This window comes from Pogoniulus pusillus, chromosome 6 (assembly GCF_015220805.1).
Source record: "Pogoniulus pusillus isolate bPogPus1 chromosome 6, bPogPus1.pri, whole genome shotgun sequence".
NCBI classification, from domain to species: Eukaryota; Metazoa; Chordata; class Aves; order Piciformes; family Lybiidae; genus Pogoniulus; species Pogoniulus pusillus.
In genome coordinates, this window is record NC_087269.1 from 30,717,292 (window position 1) to 30,733,709 (window position 16,418).

Here is a 16,418-nt window from a genome sequence, read left to right on the forward strand (position 1 = left end):
CTTAAAACATTCTTTTTCCCCTCCCATTTGTTTTTCTTGGGCAAACTGTTTGATATAACAGCATTAGATCTTCCATATTGTCCATGTTAATAACACAGGGTATTTGTGGATCAATGGCAGCAAGTACAAAAATTTCAGTATGTGACATTTGAGTGTTATTTTAGTCCTCCATATGCCACCACATTCTCAGGAGTGCATGCAGCATATCACACATAAGTTAAGTGACTTCTATTTACCCATCACAGCAATTAAAACCTCTTTATTTACCAGAAGTTAAACACAACCCCCCAAAAATTCTCTTTCGTCGCTACATTCTCTGACACCAACTCAAGGCCACGTTTTCATTATGGATCTGGAGCCTTCAATATAGGAAGGACATGAACCTGATGGAGCAGGTCCAGAGAGGGCCACAAAAATGATCAGGAGGTTACAGCACCTCTGCTACGAAGACAGGCTGGGGGAGCTGGGGTTGTTCAGCTTGGAGGAGAGAAGGCTCCAGGAAGACCTGATAGCAGCCTTCCAGAACCTGAAGGGGCCCTACAAGAAGGATGCAGAGAGAGATTCTTTACAAAGGCCTGCAGTGACAGGACAAGGGACAATGGCTTCCAACTAGAGAAGAGCAGATTTAGATTGGATGTTAGGAACAGGGTTTATACTATGAGGGTGGTGGAACACTGAGCAAGTTGCCCAGAGAGGTGACTGAGGCCCCTTCCTTGGAGATATTCAAAGTGAGGCTCAAGAGAGCTCTGGGCAACCTGATCTAGCAGAAGACATCCCTGGTGACTGTGGGGGTGGGGTTTGAACTAGATGACCTTTGGAGGTCCCTTCCAACCCAGACCACTCTGTGATTAAATTGCTAGAAACAGTTTACCCTTGGAGTGGTGCTTGTGCTTCCCTCTTTGTGGAGATGACTTTGGCTGCTTACAAAAGCCCTCCATCCTCAGAAGTTAGGCGAAGTGCTCTGACACAACTGCAGATGTCAATTGAATTCCTCAGAAGAGTGGAAAAAGCCTGTGGTCTGCGGTTTCTCTGGGTTTCGAGTTTACCAAGAAGCATTACGAGTCATTTTCCAGTCTGCAGAGGGCTTCACCCAAGCATGCACAACTCAGAAATAAACCAAAATCCTGAAGCTGTCCGTTCAACAGGCTGCAACGCAGCCCTGCGTCAGGACCACTCTGTGCTGCTTTCGGTCCAAGCAGATGGTCTCCCCCAACAGCTTCAGAGCAAATTTTGTTCCCCTTCTTGAGGTGTCTGTGAGCAGGGTGTGAATCACAGAATTAACCAGGTTGGTAAAGACCTTTGAGATCAAGTCCAACCTATCACCTAACACCTTCTAATTAACTAAACCACAGCACTAAGTGCCTCAACCAGTCTCCTTTTAAACACCTCCAGAGATGGGGACTCTACCACCTTCCAAGGCAGCCCATTACAGAGCCAATCACTCTTACAGAATCAACCAGCTTGGAAGAGACCTCCAAGATCATCCAGGCCAACCTAGCACCAAGCCCTGGCCAATCAACTAGACCATGGCACTAAGTGACTCATCCAGGCTTTGCTTCAACACCTCCAGGGACAGCGACTCCACCACTTCCCTGGGCAGCCCATTCCAATGCCAATCACTCTCTCTGCCAACGACTTCCTCCTAACATCCAGCCTAGACCTCTCCCAGCACAACTTGAGACTGTGTCCCCTTGTTCTATTGCTGCTTGCCTGGCAGAAGAGACCAACCCCACCTGGCTACATCCTCCCTTCAGGTAGTTGTAGACAGCAATGAGGTCAGCCCTGAGCCTCCTCTTCTCCAGGCTGCACACCCCCAGCTCCCACAGCCTCTCCTCACAGGACTGTGTTTCAGGCTTCTCACCAGCTTCTTAAGAGTAGTAAAGAGCAATAAGGTCTCCCCTGAGTCTCCTCTTCTCCAGACTGAACAACCCTGTTGTGACAGGACAAGTGGTGATGGCTTTAGAGTAGATAGAGTTCACCCTGGTGCATGTGCTGAGGAGAGAAAGAGAGGTTCAAAGCCATGCATGCCACTGTCCTCAAACCTGCTGGGGAGCAGCCACAAGCAGAACTGGCAGCCTTTGCCTTTCTTCTCCTTTTTCTTTTAAATACAGCTTTCTTGGATCACAGATTAGGAGGGGAGAGGCACAGAGAGGGAGGGTGGAAGTGGCAAAGCTACTGATGGATGGGTTCAGCTCTACTGTAGCTGCACTTTCACTTGCCCTGACCCTGAACTTGACCAGCCACACAGGATTGATAACAAATTAATTTCTCCCTATTTTGAGCTCTGTGTACACAGTATTCACCAGAGCAAAGCCAGATCACACCCAGTTACATCTCAGTGGTCCCTGCACTAAGATAGCAGCAGCTCAAGTCTTTTCCTCTCCTCTTCCTGTTTTCCACAAACTGTTCAGAAACATTTCTGCAGTGCTCATCCTGCATCAGTAAACAAATGAACATATAAGGAGGCTCCTTGATAAAGATGCATAAATTAGCAACATATTTTCTAATTATGTTTTCTTCATAGGAAGAACTCTTCTTGAAGATGTGGAGTGGGTTTAAATCATAGAATGGCTTAGGTTAGAAGGAACCTCAAAGATCATCAACTCCAACCTCCCCACCATGGGCAGGGATGCCTCTCAACTATGCTCAGCTGCTCAAGACCTCATCCAGCATGGCCATGAACACCTCCAGGGAGAGGGCATCCACAACCTCCCTGGGCAGCCTATTCCAGAGTCTCATCACTCTTGTACTGAAGAGCTTCTTCCTAAGATGGAGAGGTGGGCACAAGCCAACCTCATGAGCTTCAACAAGACCAAGTGCAAGGTCCTGCAGCTGGGTTGAGGCAATCCCAAGAACAAATGCAGGCTAGGCAGTGAGTGGCTGGAGAGCAGCTCTGAGGAGAGGGACTTGGGGTGCTGGTGGACGAGAAGCTCAACATGAGCTAGCAGTATGCACCTGCAGCCCAGAAAACCTGGGCTTTCTGGGTTAGAAAGATCTGGTTAGATCCTCAGCTGCATCAGAAGTGTGGCCAGCAGATTGAGGGAGATGATTCTCCCCCTCTACTCCGCTCTAGTGAGACACCACCTGGAGTACTGCATCCAGTTCTGGAGCCCCTATTACAAGAGGGATGTGGATGTGCTGGAGCATGCCCAGAGAAGGGCCATGAGGATGTTCAGAGGGCTGGAGCAGCTCTGCTGTGAGCACAGACTGAAAGAGTGGGGGCTGTTCAGTCTGGAGAAGACGAGGGGCTCCGAGGTGACCTTCTTGTGGCCTTCCAGTATCTGAAGGGGGACAATAAAAAAGCTGGGGAGGGACCTTTTAGGCTGTTAGGGAGTGATAAGACTAGGGGGGATGGAGCAAAACTGGAGGTGGGTAGGTTCAGACTGGACATGAGGAGGAAGTTCTTCAGTGTGAGAGTGGTGAGAGGCTGGAATGGGTTGCCCAGGGAGGTGGTTGAGGTCCCATCCCTGGAGGTGTTTAAGGCCAGGCTGGCTGAGGCTGTGGGCAGCTCTAGGGTAGGGTGTCCCTGGGCATGGCAGGGGGTTGGAACTAGATGAGCTTTAAAAGGTCCCTTCAAACTCAGGATATTCCCTGATTCTATGAACTCTATCAAACTCTGGCAGCATTCACACCTCTTCCCAGGGATGACAAGTATCTAGGTTCTAATTTAAATTTCCCAGAGACTCAAATATAGTTGATAGAACCAATAACAATTTATAGGATGCCCTTCCCTCTTCCCCCTTCTTTCCCAAAAGAAAAGGAATTAGATGGAGAGAGGAAAGGTATGCAGAGCCAAATAAATAATCTCACTGCCCTCTGGAAGTTAAAAGAAGAAAAGTTTCACAATAAATAAAAGGTATATGAGGTAGAGAAGTTACAAGATATAGGGAAGGGGAAACAAGATACAAAATATGTAAATATACAACCAGATTTGATGGCAATGGGTTTTGTCCACCTCATGGGTGATGGCCATGTGGTGAGGCAAAAGAGAACCAGGAAGAGGGCGGTGGTTGTTGCTGAGCAGGGATGCAAGGATGCAGGGAAGAGAGAGAGACAAACAGGAAGTCCCCCTGCTTTTACGGATCTTAGACAGGAAGGGGACTGGGCTAACCACCATCACCTGGTAGTGTTCAGACCCACCCCTGGGGAGGGGGCAAGACCACCTGGGGTCAGGTTCAAGACCACTCCCCCAGGAGGGTTAACCCTGTACAACAGGGAATCACAAAATGATAGGGGCTGGAAGGGACCTCTGGAGATCGAGTCCAACTCCTGTGCCAGAGCAAGTTCACCTAGAGCAGGCTGCACAGGACACCTTGATGTGCCACCAGCACTCCTTTCCAATTGCTCATTTACATATTTCTGCATGAACCCAGTCATAAACAAGTCTCCACTACAACACTCAGTCTGCAAGAGCGATTTTTGTGCTTTTAGAAACCCCACAACCAGAGTTTACAACACATTTTATTGTATGGGTTCCATTTCAGTACTTCCACACTGCCTAAATGAGAAGCTTATCAAGTAAAAGCAAGCAGGACTGCTCTACTGCAAACCCAGCAGCAGAAATTGTTAAGACTTAAACACAGAATCATAGAATCAACCAGGTTGGAAGAGACCTCCAAGATCATCCAGTCCAACCTAGCACCAAGCCCTGGCCAATCAACCAGACCATGGCACCAAGTGCCTCATCCAGGCTTTGCTTCAACACCTCCAGGGATGGTGACTCCACCACCTCCCTGGGCAGCCCATTCCAATGCCAATCACTCCCTCTGACAACAACTTCCTCCTAACATCCAGCCTAGACCTCCCCCGGTACAACCTGACACTGTGTCCCCTTGTTCTGTTGCTGCTTGCCTGGCAGAAGAGACCAACCCCACCTGGCTACAGGCTCCCTTCAGGTAGTTGTAGACAGCAATGAGGTCAGCCCTGAGCCTCCTCTTCTCCAGGCTCAACACCCCCAGCTCCCTCAGCCTCTCCTCGTAGGGTTTGTGTTCCAGGCCTCTCACCAGCTTCATCTCCCTTCTCTGGACACCTTCCATAAATTAAGACTTCCCAAGAGATTTTTTGTTACAAATATTACTCAATTATAATTCTCATTCAGGTGACTTCAAACCATTTCCTGGACATTGAAGTCATTTTTATAGACCATCAAACTGGCTTTTTTTTAGGCAGAGGGCTGTCAATGAGAAACAACTCTTTTTGCATGCTCAGTTTTTCTAATTGCTACCTAGAAATCCAGGGCTGGTTCTGACTATAAAATGTTAGCAACTCAACTTCACTCAGCAGCAGCAGCAGAACTCGACATTATTCATGAAGCCAATAAGCAAACTGTGCATAGAACTCCGTAAGAAACCAAGTTTGACCTTACCTGATAAAATTCCCGAAGCCAATTCTTCTGTAAATTTTCTGGCTGAAAAACAAAAATACAAAAAACAGTTAAGCACAAGAGTTATGTATTTTTACAGCAACATCCTCATATTCATTCTTTTCCTCAGTGGATTTAAGGGGTGGGGGGGGGGAGCAAACTTTTTTGGCCATAATTAAAGGAAGTGTAAAAGCAGAAGGATGTTTCTCCACAAACACCAATGAACAGATCTCTCCCCCTTTTGTATCTGATTGTGATGGTTTGGGTGTTAGCTGCCCCCATCCACATGTAAGAAAATCACCCAGACTAGACTCAGTCGATCTGGAAATTGGAGAATGAAGCTTTATATTTACACTTTAGCACAACATACAAGCAGGTCTTTACAATCTATATACAGCTATAGACAGAAATATACAAGTTAAAAAGGTAATACAGAAACACAACAGCCCTCCCTGAAACCAGAGTCCCCAGGAGGGGCTCCCAACAGCCCTTCCTTCTTCTCCCCATCCCTTACCCCAGACTTTGCCTTATGCTTCAAGAAGAGTTTGGGGGGGGGGGGGGTTAGGAAGCAGATGGATTAGTTACACAGACAGCAGGTTAGGTGAGAGAAAAAGTGCAGCCTCAAAGACAGGGAGCAAACAACCACCTTATCTATGTTTATGTTCTTGTTCTTATACATCTCAGCAAGCCTGTAAGTGCAGTAGCCATCACCACTGTTTCCTTTTCACAGCCTATCATCTAATTCTTCTCACCAAAACATCCCAGCTAGGCTCGAGCTAGCACACTGATGCGAAAATCCTCTCAGATTTTCACTCAGAAGGCACACTTTGTGTACAACTACGCAACACACAAGATTATCAGCAGAGCTTGTACATCTCCACATGCACTGTTACAAGCACACGTTCCCTGGCTGGACACCAAAAGCTTCCCACGCATGCCGATGCCTGGCTCCTACAACCTGAGCTTTGCTTTACATGGACTAACTTCTAACAACTTGGCTCAGACACAGAACCACGCTCTTGGGAGATGCTTGAGCACACTTCAGTTCCTCCCAAGGACACACTGCAAGAAGCGTTTCGAGACAGCAATGTGCCCCTGTGGCCAAGAGGGCCAATGGCATCCTGGGCTGCATTAAGAAAGGGGTGTCCGGCAGGTCTACAGAGGTTCTCCTCCCCCTCTCCTCTGCCCTAGTGAGGCCACACCTGCAACACTGCATCCAGTTTTGGCGTTCTACTATTCAAGAGAGATGGGGATCTGCTGGAGAGAGTCCAACAGAGAGCTACAAGAATGATCGTGGGACTTGAACGTCTCTTCTGTAAAGAGAGCGATGGGCGTGCTTAATCCTGAGAACTCTGAGAGGGGACCATCAACATCTGTAAACACCTGAGGGGAGGGTGTCAAGATGAAGATGTCAGGCTGCTTCTGGTGGTGCTCGGTGATAGGACAAGGAACAACAGGTACAAGCTAGAACACAGGAGGCTGCACCTCAAAATGAGAAGACACTTCCTTACGGTGAGGGTGACGGAGCACTGGAACAGGCTGCCCAGGGAGGTTGTGGAGTCTCCTTCTCTTGAGACTTTCAAAAACCCACCTGGATACATTCCTGTGTGGCTTGCCCATGGTGATCCTGCTGTGGCAGGGGGGTCAGACTCGCTGCCCTCTCAAGATCCCTTCCACCCCCTAACATTCTGTGATTCTGCTACAGAACTTGAGAAAAGCGAAGCAGTAAAAATACAAGCCCAAAGTTCTGTGGTTTTGGAGACTGCCCAGCCCGGGTATGATTGTGGAAGGACAGAACTGGTTTTCACACATCACATGTATAGCTACAAGAGACACATTTGTTGAGTTTCAATCTTCAGCCAGACATTATAGGTAATCCTTTCATCATGGTGGGGAGTAAACCCCCCCAGCCTGGCTTTTCTCTCACAGCAGTAGCAGGAATGTGCAGTAGCTGCAGGAGGCAACAGAAGGGATTGAACTGAAAACCAGAGATGCCTCAACATCCACCTCTTGCTAACAGTGATGACATCAGCTGCCTGCAGGCAAATATACAGGCAAGAAAGTCCTGTTCTGCCCTGGTTTCCCATCAAGTATATTATTTCTGAATAGCTGGATGCTACTGTCACACTGTCATGAGTTGAATCTGCTGCTGATATTCAATATCATGCTGCTGCCATCATGACAGCTTCAAAATGAAAGTGCTGGTGGGAACAAGGTACCATGGAGCTTGCAGTTCAGATTGGAACATGAGATACAGGAGAGGCTTCCTGTTGCAGTTGCTGCTTCCAGCTTCGGGACATTGTGCCCAGGTGGCCAAGACAGCCAATGCCATCCTGGCCTGGTTCAGGAACAGTGTGGCCAGCAGGACAAGGGAGGTTATTCTTCCCCTGTACTCAGACTTCTCAGGCCACATCTTGAGTGCTGTGTCCAGTTCTGGGCCCCTCAATTCAAGAGAGATGTTGAGGTGCTGGAACATATCCAGAGAAGGGCAACAAAGCTGCTGAGAGGTCTGGAACACAGCTCTATGAGGAGAGGCTGAGGGTGTTCAGCCTGGAGGAGGCTCAAGGCTGACCTCATTGCTATCTACAACTACCTGAAGGGAGGCTGCAGCCAGGTGGGGTTGGTCTCTTCTGCCAGGCAAGAAGCAACAGAACAAGGGGACACAGTCTCAAGTTGTGCTGACGGGGGGTCTAGGCTGGATGTTAGGAGGAAGTTGTTGGCAGAGAGAGTGATTGGCATTGGAATGGGCTGCCCAGGGAGGTGGTGGAGTCACTGTCTCTGGAGGTGATCAAGAAAAGCCTGGATGAGGCACTTAGTGCCATGGTCTGGTTGACTGGACAGGGCTGGGTGCTAGGTTGGACTGGATGATCTTGGAGGTCCCTTTCAACCTTCTATGACCTTCTGTTGGGCTGTGTACTTGGGTGCTGGGAACCATTTTACAGCTGGCTTCTAATGCTGCTTCTGCATTTTGCTGTAGTTTTCTGCCAACAGGGTAAGGTAATTGTGCATTGAACCTCTGACAGTAAAACTTTTATAGCTCAATTCTTTATCTCAACCCAGTTTTTTTTTTGGTGTTGAACATCTTCCTTATGAGAAGATACTGAGGGAGCTGGGGCTTTTTAGCTTGCTGAGGAGGAGTCTAAGGGGTGGTCTCATTGATGTTTATAAATGTGTAAGAGATGAGTGCCAGGAGGATGGAGCCAGCCTCTTCTTGGTGATGTCCAGTGACAGGACAAGGGGCAATGGGTGGAAGTTGGGGTATAGGACCATGTGAACATGAGGAGGAATTTTTTCACTGTGAGGGTGGCAGAACACTTGAACAGGTTGCTCAGGGAGTCTCCCTCCCTGGAAATATTCAAGACCCATCTGGATGTGTTCCAATGTGATCTGCTCTAAGTGATCCTGCTCTGGCAGGGGGGCTGGATCAGATATCTTTCGAGATCCCTTCCAGCCTCTAACATTCTATGATTCTATGATACTTTTCCCTGCCATCTATGTGGGGTTTAAGTGGGGGCTTGTGAGAGCAGGCCACATACTTATCACTTCACCCTGACTGCTTGTGGCATGGAAATTTACCCATAGGTGGCTATAAAGAGTTGGGAATAGTAGAATGATTTCTTTTAGATCTTTTTTTGGCCTACAGATGTCATCCAGTTCTGTAAGACTATGAAGTCTACATGTCCAACAAAGCTGTTTGAAAGCTGAGGGCAAAAAGCCCATGTTTATCCCTTGTTATCTGTCACCTCTTCTTTGTTGACTGCTCCTTGACAATTCTTGAATTCCAGCACTACTGGTCACAAAAGTGCCATTTCTATTTTAACAACAACTACTTTTTTTCTGGCAATGAACTTTCTCACTACTTCCTATCAAGTTAGTGCTATGCTTAGGGTGAACCACTGAGGCAGGGTCACAGGGCTGTTAGGAGCAGCCACCCTTCATTCTGCACCCAAAGCCAGCAAGGACCACTCCTGGCCCAAGCTGGGGGATGCCTTAAATTAGCAAGCACAGAACAAAACATCCCCATCATTGGATGAGAAACTCAACATGAGCCAGCAGCGTGCACTTGCAGCCCAGAAAGCCAAGCAGAGCCTGGGCTGCAGCAGGAGAAGTGTGGCCAGCAGGGAGAGGGAGGTGATTCTCCCCCTCTGCTCCGCCCTGGTGAGACCCCATCTGGAGTATTATATCCAGTGCTGGAGCCCCATTACAAGAAGGATGTGGAGATGCTGGAGTGTGTCCAGAGAAGGGCAACGAGGATGCTCAGGGGGCTGGAGCAGCTCTGCTGTGAGAACAGACAGAGAGTTGGGGCTGTTCAGACTGGAGAAGAGGAGGCTCTGAGGTGACCTTCTTGTGGCCTTCCAGGATCTGCAGGGGGCCTCCAAAAAAGCTGGACCCAGTAGGACTACTTTTTAGGCCCTCGGGGAGGGAGAAGACTAGGGGGAATGGAGCACAGCTGGAGGTGGGGAGAGTCAGACTGGAGGTGAGGAGGAAGTTGTTCCCCATGAGGGTGATGAAAGCCTGGAATGGGTTGCCCAGGGCGGTGGTTGAGGCCCCATCCCTGGAGGTGTTTAAGGCCAGGCTGGATGAGGCTGTGTCCAGGCTGATCTAGGGTAGGGTGTCCCTGCCCATGGCAGGGGGCTTAGAACTAGATGATCCTTGTGGTCCCTTCCAACCCTGGCTGATTCTGTGATGTCCCATCCATGCCCTTCCCCTCACCCCAGCAGCATAAGGCAAAGCCAGAGCAGGGAGGCTGCATACACAAACACTGAGGGCAGCCAGGCAAGCTATGATTGAGTCCCTCCAGAAGCGTGGGAACAAGCTTTGGAGTGATCTGTGCATGATGGAAAACAAAAGGCCAGATTCAAATTAGCAAGAAAACAAGATCTTGGGGATTGTGAAGGTTCTAATTAAAACTCTCTGGTAGGCATAAGGAGGAGATAATCCAGCCCTGCCTCTGGCTACAGGCAGACTGCAGCAGCGCTGGTGTTTGCTTCCAAAGCCTGAAGTCTGTGGCCTTGCTCAGTAGGTAGCAGGCCCCCTTACCTCAGAAAACAACCCCCCCACACTCTTCATTTAACTTGTGCCAGTCACAAGATGTCCTGGGGACCTCTGAAGTTTTAAAAGGAATTGAAAATTACCAGAAATAGCAGGAGTGGGTGCAGAGAAAGGCTCCCTGACCTGCAGGTTAACTCCTTCTGCCATCCCACAAGCACAAGAAGGTTCAAAGAAGAGCTGACTTCAGAAACACAAATTGGCGCAGGAGAAGCAGCACCAGAAGATGCCAGTCAAGTCCCTTGGCAGGCAGTTTTGGGAGATAGTGCTAATGAGGTGTCTGGGGCTGAAAATAAGGACTCCTCTGGACAGGGACTGGGATTCTGGTGAGCTGCTGCTCCTAGTCACCTTGCCAGCTCTGCAGGACCTGACCACTCTGCTCGCCTTGGCCACAGAAAGACCCTGCCACACTCCTGACCGCCGTGACCCTCCTCTGGTGGTATGACCACATCTTTTCTTTCTGTTTTTACCATGTTGTGGTAAAATTCTGTAATCTAGCCCCCTGTCTGGTCACCTCCATATAAAAGAAATAATCTTAGATCTTGAAGGAGTGGAGATAACAATCAAGTGGAAAGATAATTTATCTTCCTCTTATTTTTCCATCTAAAAATAAGTACATCATATTTCATGTCTTCCAGAGTCTTTGGTCGTCTTCCCATCTTTCTCACCACACTTTGTCCTTCATTAAATTACCTCATTCTTTTGCTAAAGTAACTGAAATTAATCTTTTCCTTGTCCTCTTCAATGCTAACTCTTTTCATATCCATTCACTGATGAATCAATTGCTCTCCATTCATTAATCTGAACGCCGTTTCCCAAGCCTCCTTGTTTCTGGCCCCTCCAGTCCTGCATCACCTCTGTTTGGTCTGTGTCCCTCTATCCTGCCCAAACAGCAGCCTTAGTTCCTGCCCTCAGGGATCCACCAAAACACAACAAGCTTGAGGACAGAAGAAAGATGCAAGAAGGTTTGAGCATCCTTTCAGAAGGAGGCTCTCCTGAGCCTGAGCACCAAGAACTTGTCTCTTGCTCCATCTGCTCGGCCTCCTGGCTCAGGGCCCCAGGTGTTGGGGACACAACCCCCACTCAGCATGGCTTCATCAGGAGTTCTGCCCTGCTTTAAACACTGCCTGTGAGCTCAGCAGATGCACACAGGTTGCCTCCTCAAACAACAACAGCTTGGGAGGCTCATAGCTCCATGCTTGTGCTGTTGTAGTTGAGCTCAGCAAACATTCTAGGGCCTTGGGGAGCACAGTTCTGGTTTCAGGCTGCAATGCCATCCAACAGCACACAGTGGAACTCAGAGCCACAAATAGCAACCCTGTCCTCAGAACATGCACAGCTTCTTTCTGGCCTACAGCCCCACATGGGATCCACCTTCTAATAACAGGACACACAGACTGCGTGCTGCTGCTCCCTTGGATTCAACCTCTTCCTGGAATCCCAAATTCCTCTAAAGCCATCTCTTTTCATGCTGAGTTTCCATCTGAAGCCTGTTCTGTCACACTGGTGACTGCACTGGTCAGGCTTACAAGAAATAGAGCCTGCACACACAGGGGTGCCACATGAGCTGCTAACACCCTGAAAACAAGCAGCTTTTCAAGTGAACGTACAAACGGTCTCTCTGCCCTCCAGTATTTCCATCCCCTACACAATTACACCCAACAGCCAAAGGAAAGCTTTAAGGCTCTTTCAGAAATATATTTAGACAGGAAAGAAGTCTTTTCAAAATAGTAAAAAAAGAAAATATATGTATATTTAGACAGGGTAAGAAGGCTTTCATACAAAAGGGGGGAGAAAAAGAGGAAAGAACTAAATGAAATCAAATTAACAGCCTGGAAAATGTCTTTTTAGTTTCATTCAGAGGGAAATGGAAGGAAGTAGATGAATTATAGAAAGCAGGTTCTATTTTGTGACATTTATTTTTAGCAAAGAATAGATTCATTTTTTAAGCTAACAGGGGAAAAAAAAATTCTTCACTCCCTTTGTGAGAATTCACTGAGTTCCAAAATGAGCAGAGGGGAACTGGATGGTTGGACTTTGCACAACGACTCAAACAGAAGGCACGAGCAGCCACAACTTCTAAGTGCTTGATTTAAACACCCCCAACAAGCCCCATGTGGGGTCAGAGGTCCCCTGAAACCAGGAGCTCCAGAGGTTTCCTGGCGCTGCACAGCAACATAGTGGCCCTACTCAGGTCACAGGTTCCAAGGATGCTGTCCTCTCAGGCAGTACCCAGCTAAGGAGACCCAGCTCCTTCAGCCTTCAAGCTTGAAACTCTTGCAAGCAGCTCTCTGAAGTCTTTCTTGAACTGAGTGGTCCACAACTGGGCACAATATCCCAGATGTGGCCTCAACAGAGCAGAGTAGAGGGGGAGGAGAGCCTCTCTCAGCCTACTAACCACAGCCCTTCTAACACGCCCCAGGATGCCATTGGCCTTCTTAGGCACAAGGGCACATTGCTGGCTCACAGGCATCCTGTTGTCCGCTATGACTCCCAGCTCCTTTTCCCCAGAGCTGCTCTCCAACAGATCAGCAGCCCCCAAGTTTACCAAATTCCACAGCAAATGTGGACAAACCAAGCAGGATCAAACAGGAAACCAAGAATTACTCATGAGTCTAAGGAAGGCTTCTAAGCAACAGTGCAGCCTCTTCAAAATCTGAACTTTTACTTAAACAGAATGTTTTTATCATGCACATTTCCACTCACAGCCCAAATAGCAGCAGAACATGGAAGAGATCCCCATCCTCCTGCTGTTGTACACCACAGAGAGTGACAGACACCAAGTTCAAGGAACAGATGCATGGGAGAAGTAATGGGAGCAATTTAAGCAGTTGGGAAAAGCCAAGGTTTTGACACACAACTCTTTCATTGTAGCCTTCGAGGCAGATTTACTCCTGGGCTCAGAAAAATCGGTGGCTTACTGGACACTGAATCAAAAGAACTGAAGAAACAAGAGCAGAAGGTAGTGCTTGGGGTAAACACCATGTGAGCGGACAGGAAGGGACTGCTGCCCACCCTTCGCATTCCATGGGACACTGGATTGCTTATCAGAGACAGGCATGACACCGAGGGTTGCACACTGAGAAGCAAGGACAGTCTGCACCTGCAGAGGAAGGGCTGGAGTCTCCACAGCCAGAGCTCTCTTCCTCACATGGGAGAGAGTGGAAGAATTCAGACAGTTAACAGGACAGACTAAGAGACAGGTTGTCCTGGACTGATCCCCTATGGGACAGAGCCACACTGCATGTTAGAATTGTTTAGGATGGAAAACAGTGAGTGCAAACCCTCAACTCAGCACTGCCAAGTCCAGTGCTAAACTGTGTCCCTCAGCACATCTCCACTGCTTTGAAACTCTTCCAGGGAGGGGGACTGCAGTGCCCTGAACAGCCTGGGCCAGGCCTTGACAAACCCCTAGAGGAAGAACCTCATATCCAACCTAAATATCCCCTGGCACAACTCCAGGCCATATACTCTTGTCCTGTTGCTGTCTCCTTGGTCAAAGAGATCAAGCCCCACCTGGCTCCAAGCTCTTTTCAGGGAGCTTAGAGTGCCAGAAGGTCTCTCCTCAGCCTCCTTTTCTCCAAACTAAACAATCCCAGTTCTCCCAGCTGCTTCTCACCAGACTTGTTCTTCAGACCCTTCACCAGCTTTGTTGCCCTTCTCTGGACCTGCTCCAGCACCTCAATGTCATTCTTGGAGTGAGATGCCACAATGGGCAGTGATGATGTCAGGCTGTGCCCTGATGTCTTCCATCAGCACCCTTGCAGTGACCCCAAAGATAGAGCAGTTGTTGTGTGAAAAGCAAGCACAGCAACACCAGGGGCTGCACATTCCATCACAAGCAAGTGGCTGCTGGCCTTTGGGAGCCACTGGTGACAGAGGGACTTGGCCACAGATGACACTCAACTGCTGCCTGGCTCCTGTCTGCAGACACCAGCAATACCAGGCTTGGAAAAGCACTGCACATGGAAAAGCGTCCAAAGCCTTGGTGGCCAGTGCTGAAGTTCCTCTGCAGACAGGATTCACACAGCCCATGTCCTCCCATGGGCTTTCACAGCCTGCCAAGCCCCTGGAAACACACTGCAGGCACCTCAGTGAAAATGCAAACATCCAAACCTCCTCGTCCATGCCTCCACGGACAGACTGAGACTTGGCCACCACACAGCTTTCATAAGTGACAGCACTCTGTTTTGGTGAGAGCTAAGTTGATTGATGACCTGCAAACCGACACCATGCTTAGAGGCATCCTCTTTCCTCAGCCTGTGCCACCTGTATCCAATACTGTCCGAGGTGAGGGTACAAGAGTCACTGTAATTGGGGGTTATAAACAAAGAAGGGGAAGCCAAACGTTTCCTCTTTCCCCTCATAACACCATGCTGCTCATCTGCTTATGGGAATGAACACCCACTGGAGCAACATCACAGAACTACAGACCACTTTAGATGGGAAGGGACCTTTAAAGGTCATCCAACCCAAACTCCTGCAGTCAGCAGGGACATCTGCAACTACAGCAGGCTGCTCAGAGCCTGAAACAACCTGACCTGTAATGGTTCCAGAGATAGGACATCTCCGACCTCACTCAGCAACCTGAGCCAGGCTCTCACCACCCTCAGTATCAAACATCTCTTCCTTCTCTCCATTCTCAATCTCCCTCCCTCTCAGTTCAATCCATAACCTCTTGTCCTGTCACAAGAGGCCCTGCTCAGATGTCTGTCCCCAGCTTTCTGATTAGCAGTTCAAGGCAAGGTTGGACGTGGCACTTGGTGCCATGGTCTAGCCTTGAGCTCTGTGGTAAAGGGTTGGACTTGATGATCTGTGAGGTCTCTTCCAACCCTGATGATACTGTGATACTGTGAAAGCACTGAAAGGATATTAGAAGGCTTCTCTTCTCCAGGCTAAACAACTCCAAATCCCTCAGCAGGGCCTCACAGTAGAGAGGTTCCAGCCATCCCATTATTGCTGTGACCCCACTCCAAGAGGCTTCTCCTGTGCTTAGGAGTCCAGAGCTGGACTCAGAGCTGCAGGTGGTCTTTGCAGAGCAGAGGCAGAATTCCCTCTCTGAACCTACTGGCCAGTGATGAGAGAATGAGAAGTGTGTGATTATGTAGCTAAGCACACACATACATCTATGCCCATGTCTATTTCATACACATTTATATTCCAAACAAAGTGAAAATAGCTGCCCCAAATCCACTGCTTTCTTAGTAAGTCCAGTGTCAAGAGAGCAAAAGCCTTCTCTGCACACGGTAATTGAAAGCTGAGCTTCATTACACTCCCACACTGTAATTAATTAAAGATACACAACTCTTTCAGAGGTATTTTTAGTCAGGTTAAGTAACAGGTAATTTTCTCACGGATTACATTACACTGAGGTGGAGCAACAAGGGCTTCTGCCTTGCAGAACTGTTTCTGGAGAAAAGGCAGGATGATATCTGAGGCTGCTGGAGCCCAGGAGCAGGGTGCCCAGAGAGGTTGTGGAGTCTCCTTCTCTGGAGAATTTCCAAATCGACCTGGGCATTGCGATCCTGGGCAAGCTGCTGTGGATGACTCTGCTTTAGTGGAGAATCATAGAATCAACCACGTTGGAAGAGACCTCCAAGATCATCCAGTCCAACCTAGCACCCAGCCCTGTCCAATCAACTAGACCATGGCACTAAGTGTCCCATCCAGGCTTTGCCTGAACACCTCCAGGCACAGCAACTCCACCACCTCCCTGGGCAGCCCATTCCAATGCCAATCACTCTCTCTGCCAACAACTTCCTCCTAACATTCAGCCTAGACCTCCCCCGGCACAACTTGAGTCTGTGTCCCCTTGTTCTGTTGCTGCTTGCCTGGCAGAAGAGACCAACCCCACCTGGCTACAGCCTCCCTTTAGGTAGTTGCAGACAGCAATGAGGTCAGCCCTGAGCCTCCTCTTCTGCAGGCTGCACACCCCCAGCTCCCTCAGCCTCTCCTCATAGGGTTTGTGTTCCAGGCCCCTCACCAGCTTTGTTGACCTTCTCTGGAC

The 16,418-nt window shown here is 48.8% G+C and overlaps 1 protein-coding gene across 2 annotated transcripts in view; it reads right to left on the bottom strand.

The window, feature by feature from the left end:
- INPP5A (inositol polyphosphate-5-phosphatase A) overlaps positions 1-16,418 on the bottom strand; it is a 276,814-nt gene that overhangs the window by 202,327 nt on the left and 58,069 nt on the right. For both annotated transcript variants that reach the window (XM_064145101.1, XM_064145102.1), the window contains exon 2: positions 5,366-5,407. In XM_064145101.1, coding sequence (XP_064001171.1) covers positions 5,366-5,407 — 42 coding nt within the window. The remainder of the gene's footprint in view (positions 1-5,365; positions 5,408-16,418) is intronic.